Source organism: Papaver somniferum, unplaced genomic scaffold (genome assembly GCF_003573695.1).
Source record: "Papaver somniferum cultivar HN1 unplaced genomic scaffold, ASM357369v1 unplaced-scaffold_19, whole genome shotgun sequence".
Classification (NCBI taxonomy): domain Eukaryota; kingdom Viridiplantae; phylum Streptophyta; class Magnoliopsida; order Ranunculales; family Papaveraceae; genus Papaver; species Papaver somniferum.
In genome coordinates, this window is record NW_020628818.1 from 9847761 (window position 1) to 9873183 (window position 25423).

Genomic DNA, 25423 nt, shown 5'->3' on the forward strand with positions numbered 1-25423 from the left:
AACCCTAATTTTGGCCGCCCCTAAAACATGCCAAAGCCATGCCGGCCCTACCACATGCCACTGGCTGCCAAATGAAGGGTTGCAACAATCAACGACCGCCCTTCCTCCTGAGATGCAAATATCAACCGTACAAGCTTGTCATCAAACGCATGGCCACTTTTGGACCAATGCCAAGCACTAATTTTGGCTGCACCTAAACTAAGCCAAAATCCTAGTTTTGGCCGCACCTAAACAACGCCAAAATCCTAGCTCGGCCGGGCCTAAACCATGCCACTGGCTGCAAACGAAGGGTTGCAACAATCAACGACCACCCTTCCTCCTGAGATATAAATCTCAGCCATACAAACTTGGCACCAAACGATTTATGGAAATCTCTTGGTCACGACGCTAAAACCATAATTTGGCCGTGCCAAGAGCATGCAAGCGCTACAACCATGCCGCTGGTTGCCAAACAAAGGGTTGCAACAATCTACAGCTACCCTTCCTCCTGAGATGCAGATCTCATCCGTACAAACCTGCCAACAAACGAGTCGTGGCAATGTCTTGGCTGCGATGCTAACTCTTGATCACGGCACCAACCTGGATGCGATGCTAAATCTCTGGTCACGACACCAACCTGGCTACGATGTCTATTCTTTGTTCACGACACCAACTTGGCTACAAACGCCAAATCCTTTGGCCACGCCCCACATAGCAACATGCTACACGTTTTCCATGAAAATACTCGAGACATCAAAACATGTCATAAACTGGGGGATGCTCATTAGGGTATTGGTCTGGCGGTTTACAGCGTGTGGCGTACACTAAGCCCGTTACAGGAAAGTGTCATAAAGGTGAGGCGGTTAGTAAATATAAGAAGTAATGGTGAAACGTTTCCCTCATTATGGAAACATCAATTCCAGGCGTTACCCGTTACCATTTTCTTCCATTTACTCAACTGTTTCCACTTCTTACGAGACCAGGGTACGTTTCGTTGCGACTTGTATAAATAGGTCTCACCCATTTCCACCAAACACAAGTTTTGGTCAGGAGAATACGACACTCAGAAATCAGTTGTTAGCTTTCCCTTCTGTTAGCTTTCCACTTTCTGATACAAGTCGTCAAACAACTACTCTTCCCGAATCAACTATTCTGGTCTCAACACTCTCTTCGCTTCCCTCCCTAGACCAACCCTTCTCTTTCACTTTGTGACCGAAGCAAGTCTGGAACGACCATTTCTTGGTTTAGGCCGGATTTGTACAGATTGATCTCTCGGATCAAAGTACTTCCTTGCAGTACATTGTTTAGGGTTTAGACTCGTCTCTCACCCACGCACTTGAAATTATCGAAATCAGCAAAAACTGTTTTCACCCTCAAACAACGATGCAAGGGGAAATTGGTTAAATCCTCATTGCAATAATCACTAAATCTTTTGAGTTTTTCGTGCATTTTTGTTGGTCTTTTCCGTGAATATTAACCAAGAACTCCTTATATATTTAATCTTTGTGTATCGTTGCTTCAAGGTTATCAGGAAAAAAAATCGCCCTAGAGGCCATATGATCAAGTTCGCACAGGGACCTTCTAGACTCAGGATCGGCTCTGGAAACACCTCAAGCAAAAGGTGAAAGCTGGGTGGAAGTTCTTTTTCATGGATGTGAGATTCAAATCTCCTTTATACAAGAAGTTAAATAAAAAACATCTCCAACCATACTTATCTTTACTTTGGATGAGAATATTTTAAACCATTGATTCAAAATTCGTTATTAGATTCTATAATTGTTGCCATAGATGATACTGACTAGGTTCTCTACATCCTCTAAGTTAACCTCTGAAAAAAAAGGATGAGCTAGAGGATGTGAATATAACCGCTTGCCACATAATCCTCACATCCTCTTTTAAGAGTCCTGTTAATAGGAGGAAAATAATGGATTTGAGGAGGGAAGGATTAAAAGGAGAGAGTCAAAATATTAGAGTAGGGATTGACTGTTTTATAAAGTATTAAAATGTATATAACATCCTATTTTCACTAACGATCAAAGAAACCTAAAATTAATTAAACCCCTAGCGTTTTGTTATGAACCCTAATTTTTCAATTACCTCAACCTAACAGTATGGAAAGAATTTAAAATCGAGAAGTCGTGTAGTCGATTTCAGAACCGCGTATGGGTAATTTTTATTTTGGAAGTAAATCATGCTCTAATTGACTTAGAATCATGATACCTTGTTGCAGTTCCTCGTGAACTCCCATCGTGTGCTACTGTGCTTGGAAAGAAGAGGACAACAATATGAACATTTAAAGGAGGAAGGAAGCAGTGAAATTCTTGATCGAAAACGGTTGATTATATTAATGAAGGAAGGTTTGGTCCATCCATGCTTTGTTGATGTGTATATATAAAGAGGTAAGAACTGATGGAAAGAAAACTGGCATCTCCTTATAGTCTTAAAATTAGTAGTACATGCTAACAAAATCAACCAAATGAAAGTTTAAGTTAACTTTGATGTTCGTTACTGCATGTAGGTTTCAAAATTGAAGATGATAACAAGGATAGATTTGGTATTTTAGAAAAAAATAAGATACTTTTCACCATTTTAACTTTGACCATGCATTGACCACAACTTGTCGAATTTCTTTTCCTCCTCAAATCTGTTCTTTCCCTCCTATTAACAGGACTCCTCTTTTAAACTTCTTGTTGGAGATGAAATTTTAGGAAAAAAAACAAAAATCCATGTGGCCAATAAAATAGGGACTTCACAATGTAGAAGGCGCCCAAACTTCTAAATAGTGGAACGTTTTTCTCAGATAGTCTATAAATATACTTGCTCGAGCCCTTTGCTCACAACACAGAATCACAAACTATAGCTTCTAAATTATCTTCATCTTCTTCTGCGAAAGGTGAAACCTACGCACTATAACTGAAAAGGCTTAGGGCTATCCCATACTTAGCCCGCAAGAACCGCGTGTCCTCAAATAAAATAATAGCATACCCGTAGATTTTCCTCCAATAATATTATCATCATGACTAGGTTTCTTATAAAACCAGCCGGCTCCAGTCTTTTGGATATATTTATCCAACCGTAATCCTACCTTCTCAACATCAATTTCATAATTTAATTTATCTGTTAAAAGTTTATTTATCTCATAGTTGGTTTCTTCTTTAATAGACTCATCAATTATCTACCTTTTTACTATATCATTTATTGTTATTACTTGGCCATTATTTTTTTTTATATATGTAGCAATCTTAGGATCACCATTAGGTGCATAACCTGCAATTACACAATGACATACAAGTTCTTTAGCTTCTGGTATTTCGTCTGACCATAGGCCTCGTATGTGCGCATCAAATGTACTTATAGATTGATTGAAATTGAAATTTAAATCCCGCAACTACAAATAAAAAAAATGGTAAAATAAAATAAAGTAATAAAAAAGTAAAATATAATCGAATAAAATCTAAACAAAAATAAATAAATTATGCTTATGCATATATGAAATTAGTAATTAGGGTTTGCACGTAAATTTTTTCAAAATATGTGTTTACCCAAATTCTTAGATATTGTTTTGGTTATCACTAAACCTAAGGGCATGTAAATATGTATTGATTATGTTGCGGTTAGAACAACATGTAATTCTTGAATAATTGATTATAAATTAAATATATGGTGGATTTTCATCCCACTTACACCACCACTTTAACATTGTTTTCTTCGTCTTGTAGCTCAGGACAATAGTATATGTCCAATAGCTAGTAATTAATGGTTGCTTGTCATTACATATATATTTTATTTATTTCTCACTCGTATATTAACATATAAATAAAAAGTTTTTATCTTTGTATGATACGTTAATCTAATAAATAAGATTAGCTTTTTATTACTTATCTAATTACTTATTGATTAGTGTTTTTTAGATTTTAGTTTATCACACATTAGCAACACATGCACCGTACTACCATGAGAGATAATTAAAGATTACATCTTAGATGCGATACATGGTTTATCGATTTTTATGATCTAAACCAATTAAATCTCTTGATCGAAAATCAAGGGCATAAACTTTGAGTCTTTGACCGTAAAGTACTTTGAGTCTTTGACCGTAAAGTGTTATTACCTTTAAACCGACTAAAATTTTATAGATTTTTGATTGGTGAAAATTGTTCGAAACTATTTTTTCGTCGCGTAATTCTCATATATAATATCATCTGGAAAAAGTCTAGTTAGTGCTTTGGAAAATAAGTATAGAAAGGAAACTTTATCATGAGTATTTATTATTACAGTTCTCTTTGATTTTTGATGTTGTATTTATCGATATTGTAATATTTAACATGTTCCAAAAAATAATAACGTCGGTGAATAGTTGCTGATGTGATGGACCATGACTTATATATAATAAAACAAACAAAAAGGAAGTTGATTTCTTTCTCTTATATATGGACCATAGCTTTCGTGTGGAATCTACATGATTTCCAATATGTTTTTAACATTGTTGGATCTAAGATTTAGATTGATTGCACATACGGTATGGAATTCATTATAAACAGGTGGTTATATGAGTAGGCGACAATAATAGTCCAACTATCAAGGTTGTTCGATTATTTATTTTTAGTGAACAAATTTGGAACAATACATATACACTACTACGTATTTGTTTATTTTTCTTTAAGATGTTAAGTTGCTAAAGATTGAACTTTGGAATTTAATGTAAGGAGACAGTAATCCTCGAGTTTTCATGAAAAAATCCATAATTCAACACAGATTATCAGATTGTTCAAGTGAGTATTTTTTATTTTTGTGGGCTCTTATGTTCAAGGAGTTTGACAATGTTTTTTTTTTTTTTTCTTTTGCAAAATTGGACGACCGTGTGCTTTGATCCTCTGTAGTTTTGTTGTGAGAGAGGACCCGATCAATGATATTTGACCAATGTCAATCTTTTGAGAATAGTATCCCAAATCTTATACAGGGAAAAAGGGGCAAAAATACGTTTACTAAGGTGGGGTGTGAGGCTACTCACCCGCTCAAAGGATGTTGACCAGGTCAACTGTGGTTGACACTCATCCAAAGTCCAACCAATCACGCCTTTTCGAATTGTGTGCATTTTAGATATCGAAATTCATCTGCATTTTAAACCCCAAATCCCAATAGACACAATTGAGCTGACTCTTTTAACTTCACACTTGTTGACCTGATATCAATTGATATCGCATGGACGCCTCAATTCCTATAAGTATCTAGGATTGAGAGTTGTCAGGAACTCAATTAAAAAAAAACTAAAAACCAATTCTTTCTCTTCTCTCTCAATTCCTCATTTTCTTGCATTATCAGATTTTCTGTGCAGTGTGTTTTTTGTCGAATCAAGGTCGTATAAATCATAAATCTTGAATTTGATAATGTTATTGAAAGGATCCGTCGTATCCCAAAGTCAATAATTGTGTAACCTATTTGTACCCGCGCATCTTATTCAGGAAGATTGAATTATTGTCCAAAATAGCATTAAAGCCAAAAGTACAACAAATCTGTTTTGGTGTTCATCTTCCTACCAAAATCTTCCAACATTGCTATTTTGGACTGTGGTAGCTTATTACCTGGTTTTTGTGTCTGTTCCCTTTTCTTTGTTGGTTTCTGCCATTTGGGGTAGAAAAGGTAAAATTGTCAAGGATTAGTGCTCACTTAAAGGACAAACGATGCAGATTGGTTGAAAAATACGTAGAAATTTAAAATTGAGAACCCGAAAGTCAGCTTAGCACGTTTGGATTCCATAAGCAGAAATCAGAAGTAAAGATATTTTGCTTCATAAAAAAAATGATTTTTTTGCTTTCAGAAGTCGTTTTACAATTTTACACCCAAATTAGCTTCTTATTTTTTTGATTTTTGTTAAAGGGAGAGCAAAAACAGATCCGAGGAGAGCAAAAATCGTTGTTGACTCATTAACTAGGCTCGATTTAATATAAATGTCCGAGTCAGACATAATTACCCTTCGTGATCACACAAATTTTTCACACACGTTTAACATCAAATAAAACCTAACCTCTTGCATCGTCTTCTCAACTCCAAGATAAAATACATTGTACATTAAATCAAAAATGTTAAGTTACGATACTTAAGAGGTGTGTTCACCAAAAATCTGTATCAATTTCATAGGTAATGAAAATCCATCAATCATCAATGTTATCATTCTAAAAAACTAAAAGAAACACTGTTATTATCTATGGTAAGATGAACAGACAACACTTCCATCTTGATTGAATGGATCCGTACGTTAGAATCAATCGTTGTAACATTTTGTCCTCTTTGCCTTAAATATTTAGATTATGATCTCGCTTCTGTTGGTGATAATATGTAGATTTCTCCATCTACTACACAATTTATTCAATTGTTGTACAGGCTAATGTGGATTTAATTAGCAAGAGAAAACTTCACCACCATTAATGGAAGTTTAAGTCTCTGTAACGATAATTCGGGTTACAGAAAAGTAGAAGACGAGGTAGGAGTAGGTTTGATTATGACTGGACGACGAGTATGTGAAAATTTCGTGCTACTAGAAAGGATAATTTCGTCCGACTCGTTGATTTCTATATAACCCGGTTTATCCAGTGAGTTGGCTACGATTTTCGCTCTCCTCGAATCTCTTTTTGCTCTCCCTTTAACAAAAATTATTTTTTTGACTTCTAGAAATCAAAAAGTTACCCGTGGATGTGTATCCAAAGACGCTCGTGAAACTGAAACACATCGAGCCAAAGCGAAAGCTATACACTATCCTATGACTTCTCACTGATTAGTGATATCCCATAACCCGTAAGAACCGCGTGCTCAAATATAGAAATAGAGCCTAAACTTCTAAATACTGGAACGAAGATAGTCTATAAATATGCCATCTTCTTCTGTTTTTAGCTTTGTAATTGGCATGGCGGATCAAGATATGGAATTGATCGATCACAACAATCATCCTTCAGGACTTGTTCCCAGAATTCAGAATATTGTGTCAACCGTCGACTTGGATTGCAAATTGGATCTTAAAGAAATAGCTTTGAAAGCACGCAATGCAGAGTACAATCCCAGGCGATTTTCCGCAGTTATTATGAGATTAAAAGACCCCAAGACAACTGGTTTGATATTTGACAGTGGAAAAGTTGTTTGTACTGGTGCCAAAACTGAAGAACAATCAAAATTAGCAGCAAGAAAGTATGCTCGCATTGTACAGAAACTAGGGTTTCCTGCAAAATTCAAGGTTTTCAAGATTCAGAACATTGTTACATTCTGCGATGTCAATTTTGTTATCAGGCTCGAGGCCTTTCAATATTCTAATGGTGCCAGATTTTCTAAATATGAACCTGAATTATTCCCGGGTATGGTATACAGGATGAAGAAGCCAAAGGTTACAATGCTTATCTTTGTGTCAGGGAAAATAGTTATTACAGGGGCTAAGAATAAAGGTGAGGCATCCACTGCGTTTGAGAATATCTACCCACTTCTCAGACAATTCAGCAAAGCGGTTCACTAGATGATTTCTAGGTCTGACTGTTTCTGTAAATTGAGGGTTTTTATCAGTTATATGCATCTTGCAAACACTTAAAAGAGTAAATTGAAGGTATTGGAAGACTACTTTGGGGGAAATTGTCAGCATCAAAATCAAAGGTTGTAGGCAGTTGCAATAGAAAGCTTGGTGTATTCAAGGATGCTTTCTTGAAGCAGTCAATCTCCTAGTAATCTTTAATATTTTGATTTTTGTTTGTACTGCTCATTGTTGCCATCCAGTTTGTTTGTTTGTTTTTTTTTCTTTTTTTTTTTGTAATCTGAATATCTGTAAGGATTCTTTTAGCTCTTCAATGCAACATATTTAGTTGAGCTTGAATGCTGCCTTCAGGGAGTGCATCAATTAAAATTTTACCCCACTGGGTTTTGAGTCTTTATGGGAAGTATTGCCATTTTTGCCATCTACATATGTTCCCATAAACAGATTAAGCAATTGAAACTACTATTGAAATTCTATGTACAAAATCAAGAACATTACGTATACACGATATATTTGTTTGTATCGCTTTCGATTGTTAAGTTGTTAAGCATTAGTCCATTACTTAATCATACTGTTATTTTTCAGCCGATTTATGAATCTTGAGATCATATACTGCCATGCACCTGGAGATGAAATGTAACATCATGTCCTGGTCATAGTTTTGTTGAGTGTAAAGGTTGGTATCCCTCTCTTGCAGTTTGCTTAGCAAGGATTGGTTAAGACGAGAATCTATCTTTCTAAAATGAACAACTGTATTTTGTCAGCTTTGTTCTCTTAATAGAAATAGACTCAATAATCTTTGTAGCATATTAATTCCAATGATACAATAAGAATACAATCTTGACTCTTGAGTGCATTTAGTAAGCTTTATTGTCTGAATTGTAAGTCCAAAACGGATTCCCAATAACTAAGAAACATTTGAATCTTCATTGTTTCTTCTATCAGCTAGCTGTTTGTCTCATTGATAAATTGTGAACACCTGTCCCAATAAAACAATCTAGAATATTCATCTTTGGTTTCCTCGAAGAAGCCGTTAACTTAGATGATTCGTTGGAAAATTTTATAAAAGACCATGCAGGGGCCGAATCATTTATTTGTTAACAATCTAAATCAGCTACTTCACAAGACTTCCACATTACAAGTTTTGCAATTAGTTTATAAAATGGAAAGAGAAAATGGTGAAGTAGAAATGTTTTGTGATGGGGATGAATTTGGTTATGATGCTGTTGTTATTGGGTCAGGATATGGCGGTTCCGTTGTGGCTTGTAGGTTATCCATGGAAGGTGTTAACGTCTGTTTAATGGAAAAAGGACGAAAATGGGATGCTCAGTACTTTCCAACCACCTGTTTCAAAGTCATGTCTGAGCTAAGGATGGAAAACAAGAACTTGGGTGTCAGTTTTGGCCCAAAAGATGCTTTGTTTCAGGTGCATTGAAATTTAAGCATCTCTAGCCCTACTGCTACAGTCACTTCTGAAAGTTTATAGATTTGATAATCTTTTTTTTAAGCTAATGTTGTTAAAGTGTAGGTACATGTACAGGATGATTCCCTAGCGGCACATGCTTGTGGTCTTGGTGGAGGCTCACTAGTAAATGCTGGAGTAATGATTCCAACTCCAGTTACTGTAAGACGGAACTCGAAATGGCCAAAGGAATGGGAACGTGACTGGGATATTTGTGAAGCATCCGCGACATCTATGCTGAGAGCACAAAGTATTCCAGTTGAATTCCCTAATGCTAAAGTCATGAAAGAAATAGTTGAAGATGAAATAGAAGAGTGTTACCCCAACTCCATCAAGTTAAGCATGAATTTCAACGGCGAAGAATCACAATCCTCTATAAATATGGGTAGCTGTTTAGCTTGTGGAAATTGCCTTTCAGGTTGTCCTTATAATCCTAAAAATTCAACTGACAAGAATTATCTGGCTTTAGCTGTCCAGGTACAAATTTTTGCTAGATTACTATGTTCTCTGTCACTTTTTTCATCCCCACTGATCTAGCTTCCACTTGCAGTTTGGTTGCACAATAAAAACAGAATGTGAAGTTCAGTTTGTCGTGAGAAATTTGTTGGAAAAAATTGGGTTTCACAAAGGATGAATGAATCAGAGAAGAAAGTGTTGCACTCCAAAACTTTCAAGGCTTGTATAAATTTCTTTTAGACAAATATTTCTACCCTCCCAATAACAATTGGCGATTACAACAGGTATGCGAAATATTGCCTTCAGGATACAATGAAAGCCCTGCAACGAAAACTGAATTCAAGGTTTGTACCCCTTGATTCAATCAAGAACACACAAAGAGATTTCTGATTTCTGATGATGCTTTTTGAAACAGAGAAAACAGATTGATTTTTCTTATATGTTTAAACGAAACTGGGAGAAGCTATTTATAAAGGGTTTTGCACCTGTTGGGAATAGGTTTTTATTCGCCAACAGGTTTCTATTCACGAAACGTCGGGTTCCTTCATCAACAGACATCAATGGTGTCTTTTGGATTCGAAATTTTCGAACAGGCTTTTATCGGCCAAATAAAACCGTCAGTTCAAAAAATTCTTCCGGGGGCGTTGCCCCCTTGAAACCCCCACCAGGGGCGGTCTCCCCTGGACCCCCACGACCTGACCTGTCAGGTCGACCACAGCCTGGGGGGCGATGCCCCCCAGGACCCCCCTTTGGTAAGCGGTGTTGAAAATATTCCAACAAAATTTTGAAGAAATATGTGAAGGCGTAAGCGGGAATGGCAGAAAGCGGAAACGTAGATGGAGAATTTATTACAATGACATTGATTATGTAGCCTCTGATTTTATAGTGATCTCAGGTATATCAATAACATTGTCTAGTCTTATATTCTGAAGTACAAGAAGGATTGAACATTTGGATTGTGTTTGTTCAGCTGGCATTTTCGGCACAGCTAAGATACTTTTCCAGTCAGCAAGAAGAGGACTAAGAGTGTCAGATCAGCTTGGTTGTGGATTTAGCTGTAATGGCAATAATGTTGGTTTCCTAATTGGTGGTCCAGCTCCACTGAATGCTCATGGATTGGAGAAACAGCAATTTTCTAAGACACCATTTCAGAATCGTCATGGACCATCAATTTCTGCATCATACACTTCTTCTTTGGGGTTCACTATCCAGGTATGAACCTTCTTTCCATACGTATCGAGAGTTCAAGTTCAAGTACATTATGCCAGAAATCACTTAAGTTTCCTGTTTCTTTATCTAGAGCGCCGTACTTCCTGCAGCTTTCCCTTCACTGCTATTCAAGGGAATAACAACTTATGGATGGCCAATTGGTTGCTGGTTTCTACATGGGTTGATAGACAAACTGAAGCGCATGATGCGTGTACAAGACAGTCAAGCGATGGTGCTTAACGTGATGGGACACGATGATAGTGATGGAAGAATTACACTTGAAGAGAACACAAACAAGATTTGTTTTAGTCCACCCCGCGATCCGATACTCAACCGAAAAATCCAAGCTTTTCAGAAGCTTACTAAGAGATTAGGAGGAATCCTTTTCATTTCCAGGTACAGGAGCACATCGGTTCATCTCTTAGGTGGGTGCAATGCTTCGTCAGATCCATCCAAAGGCGTTTGCAACTCCAATGGTCAAGTTTTTGACCCTCGATGTCCCTCATCAGTGCATCCAGGTCTCTACGTATGTGACGCATCCTTGATTCCATGCTCAATTGGCATAAATCCGTGCCTTACTATTGCTACAGCTGCTGAGCATGTAAGTCGAAACTTAGTTCAGGATGCTCTTATGTACAAAAGATCTACCTATCCAACTGAAATTTCCACTCCCAAACTTGGTGCCTGCAAGAAGTTAGAAACTGGGATGAAACCAGCTGTCATCATAAGAGAAACCATAACAGGTTATTTGGGTGGTATGCCGTGCACAGCTTATCTGACAATGAAAATGAATTCCAGTATCCAGAATGGACCAAATGAATCGAATTTGGTTTCAGGTGAATCTCATCCACTTCTTAGAGGACTTGTTGGTGGGTATGTTGTTCTGAAAGCTGTGGAGAAGGATAAACTCCATGTAATCAGCGGAGAAGTCGACATGTGTAGAGTTGATAGCAGGACTCCTTACACACAATACATGTATTACCATCTCATCCTTGCATCCGCATCTGGTTCAAGGTACATAACATAATGTTCATTTTTTTCATCTCTTGTATGCTTCTTATGATGAATCTAAGAAAAATGAGGTAATGCAGATATGTTCTGGAAGGGAAGAAGATAATGAATCCATATCTCCTTGGCTTATATGCATGGAAGGAAACTACAACACTACATGTAACACTGAAAAGAATTAACGAACGCAGTTCAAATTCCAAGAAGATGGATATCAAAGGCGAGCTGCATCTTTCAGTGGTTAATCTACTAAAGAGCTTGATAAGCTTGGAAGGTAACAAGAGAGGAAGATTCATATGTCTACTATTACAATCCTTCTGGAGAACTTATATCTTACAGATACCCAGAGGAAACCCTGTGCACACATCTTCATTTGGTTCTAGTCAGAAGCCTTATCCCAAAAGTGATATCCATGAGATGATGACAGGTAAATTACAAAGACCAATTTCCAGAAGTTCCAGAATTGGCTCTGGTCTCACAGATTATAATTTTTTTTTCTGTAATTTGGACGTAACTTACAGCTTGGTATATTTGTAAGATTTGCAGAAGATGGGTGCATGATCAGCTGTAGACAATGGAAGTGCAAACTGAATGAGTCGGAGCACCAAGACCAGAGACGGAAAAATCCGGTTCTCCTGATAAATGGGTACTCCGATGAGAGCTTTTTTTTACCAACTGAGCCAAAAGATTTGGTTAGAACTTTACTCGAAGAGGGATACGAAGCATGGTTACTTCAAGCCAGATTACATCCTTTTCATCCTTCAAACGCTTTCACAATTGAAGATATAGGAAAGTTTGACATTCCTGCAGGTAAAGACAAGGATAAATTTTCATTTCCTCATAGACTAAAGTGTATGAACAAATTCATAAGCTTTATAATGGTGGTTTGTTGTTTAATAATGTCGCAGCAATCTCAAAGATTCTTGAAGTTCATGGAGATTCTGTAAGAGTTCATGTCGTGGCACACTGTGTCGGAGGCTTAGCAATTCACATTGCTCTCATGGGAGGTCATATCTCCACAGCACATATTGTATCTCTTTGTTGCACCAATTCTTCAATGTTCTTCAAGCTCACCGTGTCTTCGCTAATAAAGATGAGACTTCCTCTTATCCCTGTAAGTCTCTCGATCTCGCTCGCTCTCTAACTTGATCTGGATACACACATAATGCTGATGCTATTACTTATCAACCTACAGATCTCAATGAAAATACTAGGGACTAACACGATCCTTCCGCTGTTAGCGACTTCAAAGACAATAAGTCTCCGTCATCGACTGCTAAAATGCATAGCTCGAGTTATCCCTCGATACGAAAGGTGCACACTAGACGAATGTGAAGTCTCTTCAGGCATATTTGGCAACACATTTTGGCACAAAAATGTAACCTCAACAATGCATCAATGGCTTAACAAACAAAGTTTACCGCATCTTCCAATCTCTGCTTTCCCACACCTTCGGAAAATCTGTTTATCTGGTTTCATTGTTAACTCTGATGGTACCAACACGTATTTGATACATCCAGAGAGAATGAAGCTTCCAACAACATACATTTCTGGTGGCAAAAGTTTACTAGTAACACCAGAAACTTCATTTCTAGCTAACCAGTATATGAAATTGTATAAACATACAAGAGTGGTTTTAGAAGATTTTGGACATTCAGATCTTTTGATTGGTGAAAATTCTTGGAAATTTGTTTTCCCACATATTTTATCTCATATCAAATCATCTGAAAATGACGAAGTTAGTGTTCAAGAAAGCAAGTACAGAAAGGAAACCTTGTCATGGAGTAAGGATCCCTACGAAGAAAGGAACTCCCCATTTGGAATCACAGTTACTCCTTCCATACTCTTTTGGTTTTTGATACTGTGTCTGTTTCTTCTTTTGCAAATGTTGTACTAAATTACTTTCATTACAAGTAATTTTTGTTATGTAAATAGATGTTTCCAAGGTTATTTGTGAATAGATTCGTCACATGTAATAAAAATAAAGTGCATTTTATGCTTGAGGGAAAGATCCAGTGACATTGCTAAGTTAATAGTACCTTGGCATTTCAACGTGAATTTAATTTTTAGTACAATTTTACATTGTTACACTGTACTCCCGTCAAAATTTAGTGCATTTTGTTGCTGAATTAACGCCACAACGAGGGCCGTACCAAACTATTTAGGGGCCTTAGACAAAAACCGAAAACGGAGGCCTAATTTTTTTTTTTCGCCGAAAAAAATCATAACACTGTCAAATTTAAACATAAAAAAAGACTACATAAAAGTAGCTAGTCTACTAAAAAATGACCTTCTTCGCTTCCTCGATACAAACTCATCAATTATGGCATCGTAATCAATGTTCTTCACCATGTCAACCTCGATAGATAACATTGCTAAGTCATTCAATCTTTCTTGTGACATTGTCGATCGCAGATAAGACTTGATCAGCTTCAACTTTGAAAAACTTCTTTCTGCAGAGGCAACTGTAACTGGAATTGTCAATAAAATCCTGTATGCGATTTCTGCATTCGGGTAGCAACCTTCCATATCTTTCAAAAAATTCAACACTTCAATTGCCCTTTTAGTCTCTTCCGGGCAAATAACTTTTTAGAACTTTCAGTTCAGCATACAAGACATTTTTACTTACTCTGATGGGACCCTTTTCTACCAAAAAATCTCTGAAATGTTGGTCAATGAAGTTCCAATTTCCTGGATCATAAATGTTTACAGGTCCGTACTCTTCATTTTGCACTTCGTCGTTCCCGTGTTCACTCTCATTTATAGTTGGCTGTAACAATTCTTCACCTTGCACATTCTGATTATATCCACTAAGACCACCACTACTACTACCACCATTGAGCAAACCATCTTCTTTCTCCATTTCATTAACCAAATTTGCATATTCTTCATCACTTTTAATGTCATTCATTGTTTCTGCTGCTGCAGGACCATCACTTTCACTTATTCTTTCCGGAAGTCCAACACTATCACTTGTTCGAGCCAAATATTTGTTCATCGATCCTCTTAAAGAACTTTCAAGCTGCTCTATTCTTTTTCTTTTCTTAGCTTTGAAAGCACTACTCTGGCATTTTGTTTTCCTACGAGTCATAACACTTGGTAGTTAATCCACTCTTGTATTCTGTTACTTCACAGCCTACACAGGAAAAAAAGGAAAAATTAAAATTCAATTGGATAACATATCAGCTAAATTCAAAAATCCTGGTTTAAAAAAGGGTGATTTTTGACAGTAATTTGTAAACCCAATATCATCATTCACATCATAATTTGCACCGCACTATTAAACCATAACACCGTAATTCAAAGAAGAATTAAAATCGAAATTAAACAACCAAAATCAAAGATTTAACAAAACAACACCAATTATATTGTTTAATTTCTTCTCTTCCTTTAATCATCATGAAACCCTAACTAGCAATTGAATAAAATTACTAATATCTATTAATAATCTTAAGAAATCAATACCCACATCAACAATATTGTTCGTTCCAGATCTTAAACATAAAATTAGAAGAAAAATAAGTAGATAATAGTACTGAATGATGACTGATCATTGATGAATAAAACTTACCAGAGGGCAGAGACTGAGAATAACGAGAGAGGAAAAGACGAACGGTTTGGGTAAAGTGATTCCTAAATGGGATCTTTGCTTGTTTTTTACTTTTTTACTTAATGAATCTTGGATAATAAATATGGTCCAAAGTCCAAAGATAATGATAATTGTTTTTCTTTGTTGGGCTTATGTCCAAAACTGCAGTCCTTTTTTTTCTTACCCTGATCGGCGGTACACAACAACATATATACACGAGAATTTTTTTTTGGGGCCCTAGGTTTTGTGGGGCCCTAGGCGGCTTCCTATCCTGCCTAACATTAGGTACGGGCCTGGCCACAACCGGCCTGCCGCTTGCAAGTGCAATTGGTGTGTGCCCTATTTCCCTCCCTGATTTCCCAAACCGTTAAACGGTTAAAGATAGAGAAAGCGGTAAATGAGCCACCAGAATTCGAAGAGCAGCTACATTGTCGTTTTACAGGCTTGGGATCCTTCCGGTGGATACTCTCCTAGTTGTCGGGTAGCAAAAGCCGAATCACATTTTTGACCCATATAGTACATGTGGCACTGCAGGCAGAGCCATACCAAACTATATATATGGGCCTTAGGCAAAAACCGAAAACGGGGGCCTAATTTTTTTTTTCTCCGAACAAAATCATAACACTGTCAAATTTAAACATAAAAAAAAACTACATAAAAGTAGCTAGTCTACTAAAAAATGACCTTCTTCGCTTCCTCGATACAAACTCATCAATTATGGCATCGTAATCAATGTTCTTCACCATATCAACCTCGATAGATAACATTGCTAAGTCATTCAATCTTTCTTGTGACATTGTCGATCGCAGATAAGACTTGATCAGCTTCAACTTTGAAAAACTTCTTTCTGCAGAGGCAACTGTAACTGGAATTGTCAATAAAATCATGTATGCTATCTCTGCATTCGGGTAACAACCTTCCATATCTTTCAAAAAATTCAACACTTTAATTTCCCTTTCAGTCTCTTCCGGGCAAATAACTTTTTAGAACTTTCAGTTCAGCATACAAGTCATGTCCATCAATATCGGAACTCATGCCATGCTTTAGGTAATTTTGAAGCTTGATACAACACGCCTTTAAAGTGCTATCATCAGGAGAGTGTAACTTCTTTACTTGAAATAAGAACCCAAAAACTTCATTGAACTCATGAAATTGTTCAAACCTACTAGTCAGTGAGGATCTAGCTTGGTCTACTATATAATTAAAATAGTTAACTTCAAAAGATCGCTTACCTGATAATGGTGCTTCTTCTTCGATCATAATGTCGTCAAAATGTTTTCTCTTTCGAATGATTCGTGGCCCATAGAAAGTAGGTTCTATACCAATTGTTGCTGCCAACTTAGTAGCTTCTTCCAATAACTCTTCGAATCCAGTATCCCTGCACTTTACAAAAAAAGAAAGTAGATCATTTACTCGGTCCATGGCAATATCAAGATGCATATCCTCTTTTTGTAACAATTTGCTGACGGAGTTGACTGCAAGAAGAAAATGATGCCAAACAACCATGCCAAATATAAATTCAAAATTATCGATCTCGCATGTCAATAACGAATCAGCTTCTCCCCTTGTTTTCGCACTAAATTCAATAGATTCCGACAACTCTAGCAAAGCATCCCGTATTTTAGGAAGTTGGAATCGTATTGCTTTAACACTCTCTATATGACTTTCCCATCGAGTATCCGATAACGGCTTAACAGTGAAACCAGTCACATGTTTTTTAAATACTTGCCAATGTTTTGTAGATTTTGAAAACAACTTGTATATCCGCTGCATAACACTGAAAAATGATTCTGCTTTAGGACATGATTTAGCCATATCCAGAAGCATAAGATTAAGACTATGACATGCACACGGCATATAAAATGCCCTTGGATTTTCCTTGAGTAGCCTGTTTTGCACCCCTTTGTTTTTCCCCTTCATATTAGCTCAGTTATCGTACCCTTGTCCACTGATATCATCAAAATCAATCTTAAGCTTCTCCAAAAGGTTTTTCAGCTCCTCAAGAAGTCCTAGTCCAGTGGTTTCTTCCACTTTTAAGAAACCTAGAAAGTGTTCTTCAACTTTTGGAGTTGTTAAATAATCCACAGATCTTACAATAAGTGACATTTGTTCTTTACGGCTTATATCCGAAGTACAATCAAGCAACACAGAAAAATATTTTCCTTTGTGAACTTTTTCAATAATTTTCTCTCTCACATGGTGTGCCAATAGCGAAATAAACTCATTTTGTATCTTGGGACTAAGGTAATGATGATGAATGTCCTGATCTTTGAAACGTCGAAGATGATCTTGCATTACCAAATCAAACTCTGCAATCATTTCAATAAAGCTCAAAAAATTGCCGTTATTTGATTGGCCAATCTTTTCGTTATCACCACGGAAAGCTAAATTATTTTTAGCAAGAGTTTTGATAAGAGAAACTATTCTAACCAAGACTTGTTTCCAATACTCTTTTTCTCTCTTGATCTGTTCTTGCATAGCCTTATCGATAGTTTCATTCTTCTTCAATCTTCTTTCCAGTTCATTCCATTTAGACATGGATTCTAGATGCCCATGGCAGGTACCATGTTGTCTAAGTTTTTTACCAAGATTATGCCAATCATTAGAGCCAATGGTATCCAACTTACAATCAACCCCATCTCCCTTAAACAATTTGAAACTAAAACAGAACACGCGATCCCTAACAGTTGAATATACTAGCCATCTCCTATCAACCCTTTCCCCATTACTCATTTTTCGTTTATAATGACGATTAGAGAATCGTCTACGATGTTCATTGTAAGGATATTGGACATTTTTACTTACTCTGATGGGACCCTTTTCTACCAAAAAATCTCTGAAATGTTGGTCAATGAAGTTCCAATTTCCTGGATCATAAATGTTTACCGGTCCGTACTCTTCATTTTGCACTTCGTCGTTCCCGTGTTCACTCTCATTTATAGTTGGCTGTAACAATTCTTCACCTTGCACATTCTGATTATATCCACTAAGACCACCACTACTACTACCACCATTGAGCAAACCATCTTCTTTCTCCATTTCATTAACCAAATTTGCATATTCTTCATCACTGTTAATGTCATTCATTGTTTTTGTTGCTGCAGGACCATCACTTTCACTTATTCTTTCCGGAAGTCCAACATTATCACTTGTTCGAGCCAAATATTTGTTCATCGATCCTCTTAAAGAACTTTCAAGCTGCTCTATTCTTTTTCTTTTCTTAGCTTTGAAAGCACTACTCTGGCATTTTGTTTTCCTACGAGTCATAGCACTTGGTAGTTAATCCACTCTTGTATTCTGTTACTTCACAGCCTACACAGGAAAAAAAGGAAAAATCAAAATTCAATTGGATAGCATATCAGCTAAATTCAAAAATACTGGTTTAAAAAAGGGTGATCTTTGACAGTAATTTGTAAACCCAATATCTTCATTCACATCATAATTTGCACAACACTATTAAACCATAACACCGTAATTCAAATAAGAATTAAAATCGAAATTAAACAACTAAAATCAAAAGATTTAACAAAACAACACCAATTATATTGTTTAATTCCTTCTCCTCCTTTAATCATCATGAAACCCTAACTAGCAATCGAATAAAATTACTAATATCTATCAATAATCTTAAGAAATCAATACCCACATCAACAATATTGTTCGTTCCAGATCTTAAACATAAAATTAGAAGAAAAATAAGTAGATAATAGTACTGAATGATGACTGATCATTGATGAATAAAACTTTCCAGAGGGCAGAGACTGAGAATGACGAGAGAGGAAGAGACGAACGGTTTGGGTAAAGTGATTCCTAAATGGAATCTTTGCATATTTTTTACTTTTTTACTTAATGAATCTTGGATAATAAATATGGGCCAAAGTCCAAAAATAATGATAATTGTTTTTCTTTGTTGGGCTTATGTCCAAAACTGCAGTCCTTTCTTTTTCTTACCCTGATCGGCGGTACACAACAACATATATACACGAGATTTTTTTTTTGGGGCCCTAGGTTTTGGGGGCCCTAGGCGGCTGCCTATCCTGCCTAACATTAGGTACGGGCCTGACTGCAGGGGAGTGAAATGGATCTGGACTGGAGTTGGTTTATTACCCACCGCCAGGGTCAGAAAATTCCAGACTCTATCTAAAATGAGTCAGTTGGATTGTTGAGAGCTGAGAAAGAAATAAAGAAATGAATTCTTCCATTGCTGTTTTCTCTCAATCTCCATCATCTTTATGTTCTTCTTCAAAGCTTGATTCCTCTAAAACCCTAATTTTTGTATGCAACAGAAGAAACACTAGCTGTTTTGGATTTCAGAAGAAGAATTATGGGTCTAGGATCATCTGTTCTGCAGGGGATAATACTTCTAGTTCCATTCCAGCAGGAGAAAATAGCTCCAGGTTTGAGATTTTCTTTTTAGGGGTTTTTGAAATTGGGGTTTAATTAGCTTACTTTGAAATGGAAGAACTGAGAATGAATTTTGCTAATTTGATTGACAGCTTCTGTATTATAGAAGGACCAGAAACTGTACAAGATTTTGTTCAGATGCAATCAAAAGAGATTCAAGATAATATTAGGAGTCGTCGTAATAAAATCTTTTTACTCATGGAAGAGGTGAAATCTTTGAACATTTTTAATCCAAAATCTGATTTGATTTACTGTTCAAATTCAGTTCATTTAGTAGTTATACTCTTGTTCTTTTCAGGTGAGGAGGTTAAGGGTACAACAACGTATAAAAAATGCCAAGGCTCTTGATGAGAGTAGTGATGAGGAGGCAAATGAAATGCCTGATATCCCTTCAACTATTCCTTTTCTCCCTTTGTGGTAAGTTTTCATTATTAATTTTTCAGTTTTGCTTGAGGCTTGGGAATTTATTACTATGTCTGTCTAAGAGTTAAGCTACATTACTTGTTTCATTCTTGTAGAAACCAAAGACTTTGAAGCAGCTTTACTTAACAAGCTTCTCATTTATTTCTGGGATTATTCTCTTTGGTGGTCTTATAGCACCCACTGTAAGTTGCAGATTTATATTCATGTCTATATATGAACACCCACTTATGTTTGAGTTCGTTGGCTTGTGTATAAGTATATTCTACCTGATTCTTCTGCCAATCGTGAGTACAATTAACAATAGTTCTTGTAATCTACTCTCTGACTTATATATTCCTATACTCTACCCTCAGCTTCATAATGAGCAGTTTGTTCATTGAAAATATGAAGCCTAATGAGCAATTTTATTCAATTGTCTATGTTTTATGAACTCCGGGTGCTTGAAGGAGAGCCAACTTTGATAGTGAGGTCCTTTAGTAAATTTCTGCACTAAATTTCCTTAAGAAGCCTTCTTATGAATTACTGAAAGAACCTTTTATGATAGATGATCCAAGTACTAGCATCTGCAGCTTAAGTGCACGAACCGGGCTAATAAAGCTGCTGCTACTTATACCGTCGTAATGAATTCTCAGCTGTAAGACTTTAATGCATATATTAGAAAAATTACACTTGCATTAAGAAATCCTTGTCAGATACTCACAGGAAGACGTTTATAGAGAATAAAAACATAGATTAATCTGTTTTGGAAGGCGTAGGTTATTATGTTCTAATTATGGTAACAGTGAAAGGGTTTAAAGTTAGTTCTTTTTGCTGTTGCAGCTTGAGCTGAAATTAGGGATCGGTGGCACGTCGTATGAAGATTTCATTCGCAGTCTACATTTGCCATTGCAATTAAGATACGTAATAGTTGATACTTAATTCAGTTGACCAGTACAAGCTGAGGAGTTTGTTTTCTTATCCAGTTAAAGGGAAGTCTTTTGTGTAAATATAGATCGCAATTTTCTTTTGAGTGGGCTGACAATGTTTACTTGTTTGACAGTCAGGTCGATCCCATTGTTGCATCTTTTTCAGGAGGAGCAGTGGGAGTCATTTCAGCTTTAATGTTGATTGAAGTCAACAACGTTGAGCAACAAGAGAAGAAAAGGTGCAAGTACTGCGTCGGAACTGGTACATATCAAGTTCTTGAGATTGTCTTTTCACTAACTATTTGCTTAATGTATCAAATAATAAATTTCCTGATAGAAGGGAGAAGTGGTGAATATTTTTGTATATGCTAACTTGAGTACTCGCAGGATACTTGGCATGTGCACGATGTTCTGCCAGTGGAGTATGTTTGAGCATTGAACCAATCTCAATAAACGGTTCTTCTAATCGTCCATTGCGTGCACCAACAACTCAAAGATGTCCAAACTGCTCTGGAGCAGGAAAGGTAGAAATTTATATTTTTCAATCTATGTAGTGGTAAAAAATAGCTTAACTGCTTGAACTGGCCCAGACCCTTTTGAGTTGTTGATATGCTTTGGGTATTGAGAATCTTAATGCGGATGAAGTTTTTCCTTTTTTTTTGAAAATATTTTTACATATTTGTGTAGGTGATGTGCCCAACATGCTTATGTACTGGAATGCTTATGGCTAGAGAACATGATCCTCAAATAGAACCCTTCGAATGAAACTAACCCGAGCTTCCTTTTCGACATCAATTATAAGTCCCTGTTTACATCTATCGTATTTGCAGTTTGTAATATGATATAGGTGTGGCAAGAATGGATTCAGCTTCAGGTTTTCAATGCCCTGAAACTAAATTCTTATGATATAGATTGTAGGGTTGAAATTGAATTGGTGAATGTTGTGTTTTTTTATTTAATGATGAAAATCAATACAATTATATATTTTCCACTCTTATTGTAATGGTTGAAATCCGAGACAATTGTCTCGTATCTTTTTATTACAAAATAATACACATTGTTCTTTCAGTTTTTTTTTTTAACAGGAAAGGAGAATTTAATTGAGCAATTTGACAATTTAATATTTCAGTGGTAATTCAGACTGCAACATCAATTTCCGAAGCAAAAAGCCCCATTTGTTGTGTAAGCAGATCCATATTATGATGCTCGCCGTCCATATACCATCCGTCCTGGTGTTGCTGCTGATGCCCTGTCAGAAATTGTTCCCAAAAAGAATCATTTGTGTTAGGAGGCTTAGTGGTTGGTGGAGTATTTATGGTATGAAAATATGCTTGCATATTTTTATTATCATCTAATTTATTTCAATTATTTCACAAGATATATTGTAATAAATTAAGTTATTTTTATTAATTAGGAATATTCTAGAAATATAATTAATAATGTAGGGATTTTATTAGTTTAGAAATATCTCTTATTTTAGGTAATAGTTATTTTAATAGTTTTGGAAATAATTAATTGTTCGGGTAGAGTTATCTATGTATGGAACTCTATGTTTTAGTATTAGACAGTCTTGGATGAATTGAAAAAGTAGTGTTTTCCTCGAGAGCGGTATCTCGGAAACATGAGGTTTTAGATATTAGTTCTATTCAACGCTTCCGCCCTGCATCAGTTGGTTCAGAGATAGGCAACGCTCCGGCATCATGTTTCGAGGAAGAGATTATGGTGTTGTTCGAAAAGCCGCTCCCAGCGATGAGAAAGAGCAAGCGGTAATAGATAATCTAGAACGGAAGGTTAAGGCGCTCACCCTCCAATTGGCTGAAATGCATCATCATCAAGAGCCCCATCATGGTCCTAGCCTACAACGAGTGGAGGAAGTGACCGGTGATGAAAACAAAAACCTCGTTGGTAATAAGGAGGAAGGATTTCAAGGAGTTGCACATAATCCGCGAGCTTCGTGGAAGGCTGGATCAAAGCTTGAAATCCAAATTTTATCACAAAACCATAAATGCAACCAATTATACCGGAAAAATTCGAGGACGAATTTTTCTGAGAAGGGGAGAATGGTGGAGTATTTATGGTATGAAAATATGCTTGCATAGTTTTGTTATCCTCTAATTTATTTCAATCATGTCACAAGATATATTGTAATAAATTAAGTTATTTTTATTAATTAGGAATACTCTAGAAATATAATTAATAATGTAAGGATTTTATTAGTTTAGAAATATCTCTTATTTTAGGTAATAATTATTTTAATAGTTTTGGAAAAAGTTAATTGTTCAGGTAAAATTATCTATATAAGGAGCTCTATGTTTTAGTATTAGATAGTCTTGCATGAATTGAAAAAGTAGTGTTTTACTCGAGAGCGATATCTCGGAAACATGAGATTTTAGATATCAGTTCTATTGAACGCTTCATCAGTGGTGTACCCATCGACCAATGTATCCACATCTATATGAGGTGAGAACTGTCCACTTCCTGACGGGGAGAGCGTGTCATCTACCCTCAATGAATCATTATACAGTTCCCCGGTACCTGTCCCATGACCCACAAAATCTGCACCAAAAATTTCAATGCCTTCGTTTTCCAGTCCCATGTCTTGCATTAGTTCCTCTTCCAATGTGTAAAGGATACTCATATCTGGCGATGGACTTGTTGTTAACGTATCCGTTACAACACCAGAAAATTGAATCTCCGAAATAGCGGCTGAGGGATGCATTCCTGGATACCCTGATGAGACTGATAAAAGTGAATGTCCAGAGGTTGGAGCGACCTCCAAAAGAGTGGCGCCAGCTATCTGATTTGTTGTGCTCCCGCTGTCTAATTGTGTACTGGATGGTGAAGATATATCATCAATGGAAATACTATCCTATTTGTATCTATATCTGATCTGTGAGATGATGAAGCAAGGTTCGGCTGCATCAACATTGCTTGTGCTGCCTCATTCAAGAATGGCTGGTATTTGATGATCTGTCCATCAGAAGCAGTAGTAGAACTATCGTCCTCAAGGTTAGGAAGTCTTCGTTTCTTATTAATTCCAGCAATCAGTCTGTTATTTCCATTTTTTTGCTGCACCAACTGGGCTAAGAAACCGGGATTCTGCATGGCCTTCGCAAAGAACGGCACCATCTGTTGTTGCTGCTGCTTCATACCTTGCAGCCGCTGCCCTAAAGACTGCACCTGAAGATCAGTTGATTGTTGTTGCTGCCTCAGCCTAACAACTTCCTGCATAAGCACATTTTTGTCCCTCTTAAGTCTCTCTATCTCTTCCTTTAGTCCAAATTTCCCCACTTCAACACATGCGCTAACCGATGAACGCTGTCCTTGAGGTTGCTGTTGCTGCTTCTTCACTTTGCCGGATTCCTGCTTCCTGATTCTGGTCAACAAGTGTTTTTGACCTCTTAAAAAATCTGTGTGTGCATACTCACTCCTGTCATGATCGACCTTTTTGAACCCCTGCAGCAACAAAGGTTTGTTTGACACAATTAAAACACTTCTTTAATACAGTGCAGAGAAAATAAAGATAAAGCGCTAAAGAAATTAGGGAGATTAAAAGGAAAGTGACAAAGGGGCATACATAATTATTCAGCTGCTTGACAAAGCTCTCCAAATTATTATGTTTAAAAAACACATACGCAAAACACCTCTAGCTAATAACTCTGGTGTTTTCCAAATAACAAGACTATATTATTACTTTCACTCCAAGAAATTAAATCATCTGTAGATGGATCATCCACCAGATCATATGTTTTACTCACAAAATCTGGTAGTGAATTCCGATTCAGTTTAGCCGAAACTGGTGGCACGGTAGTATTATTTTGAAATCCTTCCATCGAACCAAACTCTCCCAATATCAAACTTATTGTTTTTCGTTTTCTCCATTAGGGCTACATATATACATATAGGGAACACCCCTCTTCGGGATTAGGAAATTGTACAAGTAGGAAACCTGTTTTGAGGCATACTCCTTTTTTTTTTCTTTTTCGAGGCATATAATTAAAAAACCTGTTATGATACCATTTATGGTATGCTTATAAGGGGTGTCCTAGCAACGAGTAGATTATTAAGTTACCCTTAATTATTTTAAATTACTTAAACCTAAACCAATCTAAATCAAAATCAAAAATTTTAATCTTAACTAATCAAAATCAGTTGAATTGTTCTTCTCTTATTCTCCCTCTCAAAACGTTTGAATATTTTCTTGTCGTCGATTAATCGTTCGCTTATAAATCTTTGATCGTTTATTAAAGTCACAACTGTAAAATCAGTAAAACGAAGTTTTGCGCGAGAGATATCAAACTGTCGCAAAATCCCTAATTGAACCTACCTTCGTTCCCATTTTTTTGTGTTTCAGAAGAACAGTTCGGCTGATCCACAAATATCAAATTTGAGCCAAACAAGATTTATAGTTTAAAAATCATTAAGTTCGGCTGATTCGATTTTGCTATATTTTCAGCCGAACTTTTGACTTGAATAAT

At 36.5% G+C, this 25423-nt stretch overlaps 2 protein-coding genes and 3 pseudogenes across 2 annotated transcripts; 3 read left to right on the plus strand and 2 right to left on the minus strand.

The window, feature by feature from the left end:
* The first annotated feature begins 6880 nt into the window (after positions 1-6880).
* On the plus strand, positions 6881-7537 carry LOC113338332 (annotated as a pseudogene).
* Positions 7538-8651: 1114 nt separating this feature from the next.
* On the plus strand, positions 8652-13521 carry LOC113338494. Its single transcript, XM_026583904.1, has 9 exons — positions 8652-8915; positions 9018-9428; positions 10413-10619; positions 10708-11630; positions 11708-11864; positions 11964-12051; positions 12171-12434; positions 12533-12738; positions 12820-13521. Exons 1-9 carry the CDS (start codon positions 8652-8654, stop codon positions 13519-13521), a joined length of 3222 nt encoding a protein of 1073 aa, XP_026439689.1.
* A 3618-nt stretch (positions 13522-17139) lies between these two features.
* On the minus strand, positions 17140-18480 carry LOC113338495 (zinc finger MYM-type protein 1-like). Its single transcript, XM_026583905.1, has one exon. It carries the CDS (start codon positions 18478-18480, stop codon positions 17140-17142), a length of 1341 nt encoding a protein of 446 aa, XP_026439690.1.
* Positions 18481-19341: 861 nt separating this feature from the next.
* Positions 19342-21936, plus strand: LOC113338374 (annotated as a pseudogene).
* Positions 21937-23334: 1398 nt separating this feature from the next.
* On the minus strand, positions 23335-24778 carry LOC113338496 (annotated as a pseudogene).
* Positions 24779-25423: the final 645 nt, after the last annotated feature.

Bases quoted from the DNA above. Each gene is read 5' to 3' on its own strand.
- LOC113338494 (XM_026583904.1), top strand. From the start codon at position 8,652: ATGGAAAGAGAAAATGGTGAAGTAGAAATGTTTTGTGATGGGGATGAA. The intron at 11,631-11,707 runs GTACATAACATA...GAGGTAATGCAG, and splicing joins GCATCCGCATCTGGTTCAAG to ATATGTTCTGGAAGGGAAGA. The intron at 12,435-12,532 runs GTAAAGACAAGG...ATAATGTCGCAG, and splicing joins AAAGTTTGACATTCCTGCAG to CAATCTCAAAGATTCTTGAA.
- LOC113338495 (XM_026583905.1), bottom strand. From the start codon at position 18,480: ATGACTCGTAGGAAAACAAAATGCCAGAGTAGTGCTTTCAAAGCTAAG.